The sequence below is a fragment of the Halichoerus grypus genome, chromosome 10, assembly GCF_964656455.1.
Source record: "Halichoerus grypus chromosome 10, mHalGry1.hap1.1, whole genome shotgun sequence".
NCBI classification, from domain to species: Eukaryota; Metazoa; Chordata; class Mammalia; order Carnivora; family Phocidae; genus Halichoerus; species Halichoerus grypus.
Genome location: NC_135721.1, coordinates 21,405,120 through 21,417,316, shown reverse-complemented (window position 1 = coordinate 21,417,316; position 12,197 = coordinate 21,405,120). Strand labels below are relative to the sequence as shown.

General features: G+C 53.6%; 1 protein-coding gene across 7 annotated transcripts; it reads left to right on the top strand.

Annotated features, from left to right (window-relative positions):
- Window positions 1-1,128: 1,128 nt before the first annotated feature.
- MPV17 (mitochondrial inner membrane protein MPV17) lies at window positions 1,129-12,161 on the top strand. Of its 7 annotated transcripts, none has more exons than XM_078056110.1 (9): window positions 1,459-1,510; window positions 2,013-2,087; window positions 2,751-2,842; window positions 9,053-9,168; window positions 9,390-9,482; window positions 9,564-9,659; window positions 9,913-9,945; window positions 10,199-10,251; window positions 11,241-12,161. In XM_078056110.1, exons 4-9 carry the CDS (start codon window positions 9,061-9,063, stop codon window positions 11,308-11,310), a joined length of 453 nt encoding a protein of 150 aa, XP_077912236.1. In that variant the 5' UTR covers window positions 1,459-1,510; window positions 2,013-2,087; window positions 2,751-2,842; window positions 9,053-9,060; the 3' UTR covers window positions 11,311-12,161. The 7 variants fall into 7 exon arrangements, 6 of the variants coding, with proteins under 6 accessions (XP_077912234.1, XP_077912235.1, XP_035946221.1 ...); XM_078056111.1 differs by lacking the exon at window positions 1,459-1,510 and adding an exon at window positions 1,523-1,728; XM_036090328.2 differs by lacking the exon at window positions 2,751-2,842 and having other exon boundaries at window positions 1,440-1,510.
- Window positions 12,162-12,197: the final 36 nt, after the last annotated feature.

Genomic DNA, 12,197 nt, shown 5'->3' with positions numbered 1-12,197 from the left:
GCATTTTGCATATGTTACTTAATCATATGAGGTAGATATTGCCCCATTTTACTTGTAAAGATAAGATTCTGAGAGTTTGAGCAGTCTGAATAAGGTCACTTTACTAAGTGGTGGTGCTCGGATTTGAAAGTAGACAGTTTGACTTCAGAGAACAACTTTCCATCCTACCACATTTGGTCTCCTATTAATTTACTAGTGTAAATTCACTCCTAGCATGGTGTTTTGCATATAGGAGCCTTTAAGTGTGACATCGAATTATCTTGCTTCCTCACTGTGTTTCTCCAGTACCTGTGACAGGATTCTCCCTGTCTTAATCATACAAGAATTGAGTAAATGGGGGCTAGAGCTTCTGCCTCCCAGATCAGCCGGCTCTGGTTCCACTCAGGTCTATTCACTCACCAGCTGTCAGGACCTGTACTTTCTACAGGTGAACGGTCAGGACTCGCTGGTATGAATCAGTGAGAGTTAGGGTTAGGGTTAGGGTTAGGGTTACATACCTGAAAGAATCAGGTATGGCTGCTTCCTGTAGTGTGGGTTTCCTGAATATAGTTAAGTGAAGGCTGCCAGCCTGACAAATCTGCCAGGGATCTTATAGTAGTTTCCACCACCCTCGGAAGGCTGTTGCACTATGTTGACAAAATTTTAGAATGTTAAAGCTGAAAAGGGATTAAGAAATCACCTAATCTAGTGATTTCCAAACACTTTTAGTTGTGGATCCCTTTGTTTAAAAGTGGCTCTTTCTAGAAATATATTTAAGCCGAGGTAAAGAAAAACCTGTAGTGATACCTCCCCAAATCATCTTGTAAACCCCTAACACTGAGGAGCCCAGTTTGAAAAACAGTCTAACAGATGAGGAACCTTAAGTTCAAGTCTAGCGATGACCAAGGCTGTAGAGCCCACTAAGTTACAAAACCAGTACCAAGACCTGAGGTTCTGGAATCCCGTGCTTTCCATGAAGGAGTCCTCTTTACACAGCATTTCTAAAGGCTACTGTGGACAAAGACTGAACTAGGTGCTACGAGGATGCCAAATACGAACAAGACCCATTTTCACCCATTCAGGAGCTCACAATCAAGGCTAGTGAAGACCCAGGGACACTGAAAAAATAACACGCACTTAACTATGGCTTATAGTTTCCAAGTTGATTTCCGAGACTGAGAAGGGCGTCAGCACCTTGGCCAGTTCCGGGGTGCGGGAGCAGTGAGGGTCCGTCCAGGTTGAAAAGCCCGGGCTTCGGGGAGAGAAGGGGCATGAAGACGCAGAGGTCGGCCCCAGCTGGGGACTATGGCAGGCGGGGCACCGAGACCCGGCGCGGTCCACTTGGAAAAGGGGTTGCTCACAGACGGACAGCTGAGCGGTTCTCCACGAGTTATTTCGCTCAGTCCACTCCCACTCCAGCCTCGGCGGCCCGTGGGGTGGAAATCGGGGGCAGCCGGGCGGAAGGGGCGGGGCTTGCGGCGGAAGTCCTGCGCAGGTCGGGTCACGTGGGAGGGGCAGGACGCAAACGCAGGTGAGTGCCGGGCGATTCTCCTTTCCTGGCTCAATTCGTCGCGTGCCTGGAGCGTCCAAAGCGTATGTGACCGGTCCAGGCCCAGAGAGGGGCCACACTATTTCTGGTGTGGAGTTGGACTCAGGAAGGATGCGGGCTGGTTCCAACTAAGAGTGAATGTGGGGACCGACCAGGCTCTGGGTGAAAGCCAGAGCAAACCTGCCCTTATGAGTGTCTCGGTACGGAAGTAGGCCCCCCAGGTGGCTCTGCTTCAGAGATGGGGTGGCGGGTGACTGCCACCGAGATTCCGCAGCCGCCTACAGCCTTCCTCTATTACCTGATTGCCTGAGGCGATCCCTGTGACAGGAAGCTGTCCAGGAAGCATCCCTCCTGAGGCCCCTCCCCTCTAGGACGTTTTGGAAGCGGGTCGGGAAGAGGGAGTGGACACAAGGGAAAGTCAAGTGTCTCTTTAATTGTGGGGAGGGGCAGTGGGGGTGACCCCCCCCTCCTCTTGGCTTGACAGGAATCATGGCACTCTGGCGGGCATACCAGCGAGCCCTGACCGTTCACCCGTGGAAGGTACAGGTCCTGACAGCTGGTGAGTGAATAGACCTGAGTGGAACCAGAGCCGGCTGACTGGGGAGGCAGAAGCTCACCCCACCAAACCTCCCTCATTTTTTGCTTCTACTGAGCCCCCTTGAAAGGTTGGCTGTCTCTCATCCGAAGTTGTCCCCAGTCTTTTGGAGGGTGGGTCCCCAAGGTTGTTCCAAAGGGAAGGGTATACCTAGGTGTAAAGTAGGATCTGAAAGTCCTCAGAGAGCTGACGAGTCATCCCTTCGGGTTAAAGGCATTCCCCCAGGAGGCCTTAACTTAGAAAGCTAACAATAGCAAACGCCCCTCTAACATCTTACAGTGTGCAAAATACTTTCAACACATTATCTCATAGGGTCCCCACAAAGATCTGTGAGCTAGGATCCCTTGAGTCCACATTAGATTACACACCCAGTAAGTGTTGGGATCAGGACTCTTACCCCAGTTTATTTTTCTTCATTTGTTTTTTTTTTTTAATCATGAAATAATATCTTAACATACAAAAGAATGGTTAAGACATGTGTGTACAGTTTAAATAGTATTAAAACTGATTACTCTTGTATCAGTACCCAGCTTGAGAACCCTTGAGCACCTATCCCTAACTCATACAAGCCAAGAAATAACTACTTTCCTGAGTTTTGTTTATACCACTCTTTTGCTTTTCTTACAGTTTTACTACCCATGTATGTATCCCCAAACAATACACTAATCAAGGATTTATGTTTACTCCAAATCCAGTGATTGGATAGCAACCTAACAAAGGTAATCCAGTGACTTACCTGCATTTGTTACCATCTTTATTTTTCACCTTAGCTAAGAAGTGAGGGGATGGTAAGTTTTACAGGGGAGAGGACTAGAAGGTCTATGACTGTTGGGGCAGTGAAGAGTGATCGGGTTAAGATGGGATCTTGCCTATGTTTAGAGGAAGGGAAGAGGATTCTAGGGCGGACCATGGGCTTCTGAGAGGAAGACCGTTGAGAGGAGTGGCAGGCTATGGAAGCCAGGGAGGAACAGCAGGCCTCTTACTGGAACAGCCCCACTTCAGCACTAGAAACTTCACTGGGTGAAGCGCTAGAAACTTCACTGGGTGACTGGCCAAGGGATGGGCGATTTTGCCCCTCCCTGGGCCCCTCTCCAACCTCCGTGCCCAACCACCCCATGTCCTGTCCTCAGAGTGTCCGTCAGCCTGCATGACTCACCTGGTTGCGTGTGTGGTGACTCATGCTGGACTGTGGGGCTGCGATGGGGACTGACACGCTGGGCCCTTTGCCAGCCTCAGACTCCCTCAGGGCCCTTCACTGCTGGAAGGATCCCCCTCGTGGCCATCAAGAAGAGAGAGGGAGGGACAGTCCTCGTGTTTCCCTGCCCAAGGGGTGTGCGGGGGACAAGGGGAGGAGCTGTCCTTCAGAGGGGCCCTTGCACGGATATGTGGCCGAACTGGGGTGCTTGTCTGTCGGTGCCAGAGCGCACATCATCTCTGTGCGGCCCTGAAGCACTTTCTAGGTAGCACTTTTCTCAGACCTCTTCCCTGCTGCTAGTGTATTTGGATCAAACTACAAATAAAGGGAGAAGGTGGGTTTAGCTCTGTTTTTAGATCCTAGCACAATGCTTCCTCCGGCCCCCTGGGATAGCTCCTCACACTGGAAGACCGAATAGAGATTTCAGACTTGGAGTTAGAAGAGCAGGATTCGAATTTCAGAGTTGTAGCCCCCAATAGCTACCTGAAGAGAGACAAGTAAGTCAGTAAACCTCTTAGAGCCTCAGTTTCCTCGTTCAGCAGTTGAGTTGCGTTAGTGACCTGACAGAGTCAGCGTGAGGGTTATCTCTGTGAAAAGGCTTTAGAAGTAAAAAAATGCTTAATAGACATAAAGGCTCCGGGGCTTGGCCCTTTCCATGAGTGTTGTCAATCCACACACGACAAGCTATTCTTTTTTTTTAGATTTATTTATTTATTTTTTAGAGAGAGAGAGCGCACACAAGCCCACAAGGGGCAGAGGGAGAAGGAGAATCTCAAGCAGACTCCACGCTCAGCACAGAGTCCGATGCAAAGCTAGATCTCACGCCCTGAGATCACAGCCTGAGCTGAAACCAAGAGTCGGACACTTAACCGACTGTGCCCCCCAGGCGCCCCCAAGCTGTTCTTTTTCTAGTGGTGTTTTGGCTCCGTTTGTTCCATTTGCCTTAAATTTGAACATGGGTGACTCTCTCAGCCTTGGTTCTCTAACAGCAGAGACTGGGGCTTTGGTGCAGGTACTTTGTCAGGGAGTAGGAAGTAATCCCATGGGGGAGGAGGGAGAGCCGATATAAGGAAGGTCAGATTGCATACTGCTTAAGGCACATGGCTGCTCCATCCCTTAAAACTGACTGAGAAGCTCTTTGAAATGCCTCTTAGGACTATAGGGGAGAATAGCCTTTTCTGGAGAAAAGAAACCTTTACCCAGCAGCTCTCATCCCACATTGGTCAAAGGTTTGCCACGTGGGATGTCAACACCTGTGTGTAGTCCCCGGCTAAGGCATCAAGGGCGCAGCCCCGGGTATGACCCAGGCCTGAGGCAGGATTCATCAGGTTGAGCTGCACTAGTGGCCAGAATAAGGGATAAGTGAATCAAGATCTGAAATGGTTCAAAAGAAGTGTCTGATACGCCTAGTGTTGACCAAGCTAAAGTCAGGAACAGAGCAGCCTGGGAAAAGGTCCACTGTGTGTTCTGCAGAGCCTGAGTCAGCCTTTTCCCGTCCTTTCTGGAGGTCCCTTCCAGTCTCCAGTGGGCCCCGGGCCCAGCTCCATCCATTTTTGGCCACTCTAGTCCTGCTATAGGGGGCAGCCGAGGGGCAGACACTGGTTTCCCTGGAGTCTGACTTCTGCCGGGATGTGAGAGCTCAGCGGGCCCTGGAGCGTCCAGTCCAGCCCCGATACCATAGAGCAGGAGACTGCGGCAGGGGTGGGGGGGACGTGCACTGGGGTCCCCATGGTCAGCGGTAGGACTGGCCTTAGAACGGAGCACACTTCCCAGTGCTCTGCCCTGCACTCGAGACTACGGGGCCTTCGAAAGCTGAGTGTAGCCCCCGTTGGTCTGGGCTGACATCCCTGACAAGCTGTAGAGCCCTCCGTTTTGTCTCATTTTAGAGCAGTAGGACAGCTTCGGGCCAGGAATGGGGAGAGCATTCAGAGCAGTCCCAGAGGATGCACTCTCCCCCTCTCTGCTAGGCTTCAGTTGCCCCTGGGGTCTGTCAGAGCCAGCCCCCAGCCCAGGCAGCCTTTTAACTGTGCAGACTTCTGGGGAGGAGTGAGTCAGCAGCACCGCTGGCCCCATGCCAGGAGCTGTACCTGTCACCCCAGGCCTGATTCTCAAGGACACACTTCCTGCTCCCCATTCCACCTTGCTGCCCCTCAACCTTTTTTTTTTTTTTTTTTTGGCAGACACAGCGAGAGCAGGAACACAAGCAGGGGGAGTGGGAGAGGGAGAAGCAGGCTTCCCGCCGAGCAGGGAGCCCGATGCGGGGCTCGATCCCAGGACCCTGGGATCATGACCTGAGCCGAAGGCAGCCGCCTAATGACTGAGCCACCCAGGCGCCCCTTATTTTGCGGTTATTTATAATTATGAAACTTAGGTTAAGACAACATAAATTTTTTTTTTTTAGGATTTTTTATTTATTTGACAGAGAGACAGCGAGAGAGGGAACACAGGCTGGGGGAGTGGCAGAGGGAGAAACAGGCTTCCCGCTGAGCAGGGAGCCCGATGCGGGGCTGGATCCCAGGACCCTGGGACCATGACCTGAGCCGAAGGCAGACACTTAATGACTGAGCCACCCAGATGCCCCAGCCCCTCAACCTTCTCATCTTCCATTAGCACTTTATTTTCTTGCAACTACGACCCCATACACAAAAGCCAGGAGAGGAACAAAACAGGAGAAGTAGGGAACTAGGAAGACGGTGTGGAAGTTGGGGCTTTTCCACTAGCGGGCAGGGGGTGGTCCCAAATAGATCGGTGCTTAGGCAGCCTGCCCCCCACCCCCTCACTCCGCTGAATCCGGTGGTGAGTGACGGCATGAGAACTGGCACCTACCCAAGGGCATGATGTCACACCTGCGCCAGCGTCTGCCTGCTGGGCTCCACGCCCGGCCTGGCATTGGGCATCACTGCCCGGCAGCCCCTCACCCTGCCCCATCAGGGCTCGGGCATTACGTCTCCGCAGGTCTCTGGCTCCAACCCCCTGGAAACAAGGCCGAGGCAAGGGGAGCCAGAGCACTGAAAGATCTAGACCAACCATATATGTCAGGAGGACTCAGTTGGGGCCTGTTTGGGCTCTGGCATTGGGGAAGGTAGAGTGAGGAATCTGAATGTCAGCTCTTCTTGCTCGAACTCACTTGGGCCAGAGATGCGGGCCTGCTCTGTGCTCAGACCAGAGCCTTCAACCGCCCTGGAGCTGCTGCAAGCCCAGCGCCCCGATGATCTATGGGCAGAGGAGGAGCCGCGGGGCACGGCTCTGTCTGAAATGGGCAGGGCCCGCAGGGGCTCCAGAGCTACAAGCCCACTCCCTCTCACTGCTGCCCTTCCGCCTGATGAGCATGGTCTGGGGTCCTGGGGTCCGTCTTTCTCAAAGGCTGCTGGCTCCCCAGACTGTGGTTCATTCCTGCTCTGTCTTCAGCTTGTTGGGTGACTGTTGGCAAGCCACAAAGAGTGAAAACACACACCTCCCTCTCTTTGTGACTGTTGTGACCTAGGAATATTGCTTGCCCTCCCCACAAGGTGACAAGGAACAGAGAGGGTCACCTCCTGGGCAGCAAAAGACAGGAAGTACATTAGTCCAAGAAGTGTCTTTGACGCATGGCCTTTGGGGCCTTGTTTGGGCAGGAATCTCCTGCGAGTAGAAGCCAGAGGCCTCTTGGCGCCCCTGACCCCTGCGCCCAAGTCTCCGCCCCTTCTGTGGTTCCCGAGCCTCCTGCCCCTGCTTGAGAGAAGGCCTGGGTTCGGCCCCACTCTACTCCTTACCAAATAACTTCATCTCTCAAAGACATTAAATGGAAGTGTGACCCTACCTCCCAGACCTTTCATGAGGATTACATGTGTGAGAGCCATTTGTAAGCTGTAAACATTTTGCCAAAGTAGAGTGTCAAACTGTTAGGCCTCTTCGTTTAAGAGGCGGCTGCCTTCTGTTCCGCCCTCTGCGGGCCTTCTCCGGGTACCCTTGCCTTTATGCATGGCCACGGCAGCAGGCCCTCCTGGGGGAGGTGAGGCAGGAGGTAGGGAGATGAGTGCCGACGGCGTGGAGCAGGGAGCAAGCCTCCGCTTCCACGGGTCCCCACACCTTGAGCCTGACACATGGGCCTGTGGGCTACTCACGCCCTTCCTGGAGTGGGCCTGTTGTTTGGGGCAGTACATTTGACATTTTTCCTTGGTTGGTTTTCCGAGCACCTGCCAGGCCCTTGGTTAGGTGTGGCGGGGGATAAGGGAACAAAGATGTCTAGGATTGGGATGCCTGAGTGGCTCAGTCGGTTGGGTGTCTGCCTTCGGCTCAGGTCATGATTCCAGGGTCCTGGGATCGAGCCCCAGATCGGGCCCCCTGCTCAGCGGGGAGTCTGCTTCTCCCTCTGCCCTGCCACTCCCCCTGCTTATGCTCTCTCTCTCTCAAAAAAAAAAAAAAAAAGTCTAGGATTCTGTCCTTGCCCTCTGGGAGGTTGTGGTTAGCACGTTCTGGGAAGAGCCTCCAGCACTTTGAGAGTTTCAGGGAGAGGAGAGTCCGGACTGCCATGATGGGTGCCTCTGGGGCCAGCAGCCTGGCTCCCCCGTGGCCCCAGCTGCCTTGGATGCGGCTCCTCGGGGACAGGGCTTTGCGGAGGGTGTGGGGGAAGAGCAGTGAGTGTGCAGCCAGCATGGACGTCAGAGCCAGCTCTGTACCAAGGACTAGGGTTAAAGGATGTGTTTGCCCAGTGCTAATTGAGGGCACAGGGACAGTGGTGGCTGTGGGGCTGGAGAGGGGCTCTCATTACTCAGTGAGACAGACAGGCGAGCTGGAGATCATCTGGTCACTCCCAAGTGACCCTGTGTGTGTGTGTTTGCTGGAAACCATCACGCCACTGTAACTGACAGGGGGCTCTGTAAATAGTGACAGTTTCTATCTTGGTTTCTGGGTGTGGGTGTCTGACGAGGGTTGCTTGGGATGGAGTGTCTGTGAGTGAGGGAAGGGAAGCGGGTACAAAGACCTGGGGGCTGGGGATGGGAAATGGCTATAATATCTATCGTTCACTCTGTCTGAGGTTGTGAATGTGGGGGGGAGTCTGGGTTTACCTGACTGTGCTAGGAGGTGACCAGGACTCCTCCTTGTGGGGACTCTTATCGGTTCAACCAGTCATCTTCCTGCCTGGGACCATGTAAGCACTCGTGTTTTAGAAGAAGAAGAATTCTTGCTGTCCTTCACAAAGAGAGACCCCAAGACCAAGGTGAAGGACACTTTCCAGGGTCTTGCCTGGGACTGGGGGAAAAACCCCAGGGTTCCTTACCATTCTACACATGATCTATTTACAGTATGGGTCCTGGAAAAATCACTGTGTAGGAAATCAAGCCACCTGGTTCTTGCCTTGATTCTGCCACTTACTGGTTATGTGAGGTCCCAGACCTTCATTTCTATACCTCGAAAATAAGGAGTTTGGATGGAATTATCTGGAAGGCTTTTCCAATTCTGATAGTCCATGGTTCTCAGCCCAAGCACCTTAGATTCTCCTTTATCTGCAGTCTCTGACTGTGACTTCCCTTTAGGACTCTGTGCAGAGTCTGTGGGCCCCAGCCTCATCAAGGCTGCCCCTCCCAGTTTCTAACAGGACGCTTTGAAGCAGCAGTAAAGGACTGGCCATTTGCCCCAGAATTAATCTCTTAGGCTCCAAGTGTCAGAGCCTCATTCAGGGACTTCCTTCCCTCCCTGGAATGGCAGCCCATCTCCAGGAGGTATCCTGACAACACCTGTGTCCCCTGCGCAGGGTCCCTGATGGGCCTGGGTGACACTATCTCACAGCAGCTGGTGGAGAAGCGAGGTCTGCGGGGACACCAGGCTGGCCGGACCCTGATCATGGTCTCCCTGGGCTGTGGCTTTGTGGTAAGTTCCATCCACAGCCGGGCTGCTGGAGGACTGGACGGTGGTCCTAGTTCCACGTCATTCTTTAGTTTCCCTTGGCCTCTCTTACATCTAAGCCAACCTCGAGTGTCTGCTTCCACTGGGATTTGGTTTCTAATCCTTGAGAGAAGAGCTTTGTGATGCAAAAGGCCAAGCGCTCCCCTCACCGCACACCCTCTGTCCTCCCTGGGGTTTCCTTTCAGGGCCCTGTAGTAGGAGGCTGGTACAGGGTTTTGGACCGCCTCATCCCCGGCACCACCAAGGTAGATGCACTAAAGAAGATGCTGTTGGATCAGGTGAGCAGAAGGAAAAGGGACTCGGGAAGCATGAGTTGTGCTGGGGGAGGGCATCACAGAACTTTAATTTTTCTCCCCTAGGGGGGCTTTGCCCCATGTTTTCTGGGCTGTTTCCTCCCACTGGTAGGAGCACTCAATGGCCTGTCAGCCCAAGACAACTGGGCCAAGCTACGGCGGGTGAGCTGGGCAGGTGGGGGCGGTCTCCAGCTGGCGGCCCGGCAGCCCCAGGGCAGTGAGGCCAGCTTCGTGGGGAGGAGCCAGGTGGGATGCAGCCGGAGCCCCAGGCGGGGAGAAGAGGAGCTGGGGGGGTGGGGGCTGTGGTCGAGTCTGGTCTTTGAACAGCCGCTGTGTCGGGCGTGCTCTGCAGGCGGCAGGGGGGCGCTGCGTGGAAGTGAGTGCTCGTGTCAGTTTGTTCCTTTTGTCTCCTCAGGACTATCCCGACGCCCTTGTCACCAACTACTACGTAAGCGCTGACGCCGCAGCTGCCTGTTCTCCTGCTTTCTTGGGTCTGGAAGTGCCCAGGGACGGGGGTCCTCCCGCCAGAGAAACCCCTCAGTTGGGGTGACTCTCTCGTCCCCAGTGTGGGCACCATACTGAGGGAAGCACTCACCCAGTCGTTCGCCTAGTTCTTGTCTGCAGAAGCTGGAGGAAGACCAGTGAGTCTGGGGGTCGGTGAGGGAGGCAGCCCCCCAACCTTAACCTTCTTTCTCTTGTAGCTCTGGCCTGCTGTGCAGTTAGGCAACTTCTACCTGGTCCCCCTTCATTACAGGTAAGACACATCCTCACCCCACCCTCCAAGGAAGGTGCACGTCACAAACAGCTGGACACAAAGTGATGCTCCTTTCAACCTTGAATCACTTTTGACCCTCCCAGAACCCCGCCCTGAGCAGAGTTCCTCAGACTCTCGAGCATTCTTTTCAGAACTTATCCTTTAGAGAACCTGTCCCAGAACCTGCCCACTGACCTTTCATCTTCCTGAAGAGGCTCCTGCTCCCAGCCCCGTCTCCATCCTGCCTGAGCTCTCGCCTTTGACGGCAGAGCTGCAGGGACAGTGCCTGGGGGGCAACAGACTAGGCAGGACAGGAAGGCAGGCGAAAGAGCCAAGGAGGAACCCAGGCCCGTTAGTCCACTGCAGAGTACTGTTCTACCTTAATCATAAAGGTAGTTGCTGAAACCACAGTAGAAAATAGAGTGGAACTCAAGATGAGTAGGTAAAATTGCTGGGGGTGAAAGGGCATTGGGACAGGGAAAAATATGAAACTCTTCTGAGGGGACTCTGAAGAGCATAGCTTAAAGGAAGACTTGTGGACCAGCTCCTCAACACTAGGGTCCCTGCGATACTCTTTGAAACCAGAGAAAGGTAAATTGACAATAAAGAGAAGGAGGTACTACTTTTCATGGCAGGCAGGACGTTTTTGGAAGATAAAATCTCTTCAGCTGGTAAAGATGCACAGAGACGTGTGTTCAGAAGGAGCCTGCACAGGCGTGAATAAGGGCCACCCTTGGCGAGATGAGCATGTTCCGCTCTGAGGCTCTTGTCCCAGAGACAGAGCTCGGGCAGCCCCAGAACCCGGCCTGCTTGTCCTCTGGTCCGAGCCGCCCGTCCCTCCCTCAGGGCTGAAGGAAGGAGACCTCGGTGTGGACATTCTCAGGGACAAGCCCTCTTTTTCCGTAGCACTTGTCCAGCTTCCCCCCCCCCCATGCTTGCTCCTCATTCTCCATTGTCCTCACACCGCCACCGCTGCCCCTGTTCCATAGGTTGGCTGTTGTCCAGTGTGTCGCGGTCATCTGGAACTCCTACCTGTCGTGGAAGGCCCACTCGTTCTAGGCCGGCCTCACCCCAGTGTCTGCGCGGGCAGCGCGGCAGCTTGACCCCAGCGCGGTCACACGGCCTCCCTGAAGTGGGCACGTCGCTTTTCCTGGGGTTCCGTGGCCACTCAGAACTTAATGGGCTGAGCGCCTGACTCCTTTTGAAATCATTACAACCTTTATAATGGTCTCATCCCACCACATGGAAGGCACTCCATAAATACGTACGGCCTCGTCCGCTGCAGCTCACACCCGTATCCCCCACTCTTCACAGCTACATCTGCTCTCTAACCTTCCCAGCCCAGCTGGAGCTCCGGCTCTTTGGGGGCCCCAAACCCTTATATGGGGCCTCTGCAGATCTGTTACGTATGTATGTAGTCTGAAACCTGCAGAGCTGATGCGGAGGGCCCAGCAGAAACCTGTGGGGCAGTCAGAATTTCTAGAGCCGGAAAGAAGTCTAGAGACAACCAGTCCTGATCTTTTCCTACAGATGAGCACACTGAAGTCCACACAAGTGAGGTGACCTGTCCACACCACCGACCAGTGGCAGAGTGGAAATTGGAACTCATGTGCTATAGATGAATGTTGGTGTCCCCACCAGAATTCATCTGTTGAAAACCTAATGCCCACGGTGATGGCATTAGGCGGTGGGGGCCTTTGGAGATGATTAGGTCATGAGGGATTCGTGCCCTTTTAAAACAGCCCCAGACAGATCCCTCACCGCTCCCACCATGTGGGGACACAACGAGAAGGTGATCTCTATGAAAGTTAGGGAGCGGCTTCTCACCCGATACCACATCTACCAGCGCCATGGGCTTGGACCTCCTGGCTTCTAGAACTGTGAGAAATAAATGTTTGCTGTTTATAAGATACTGAGTTGATAGTATTTTTGGTATAGCAGTGTGA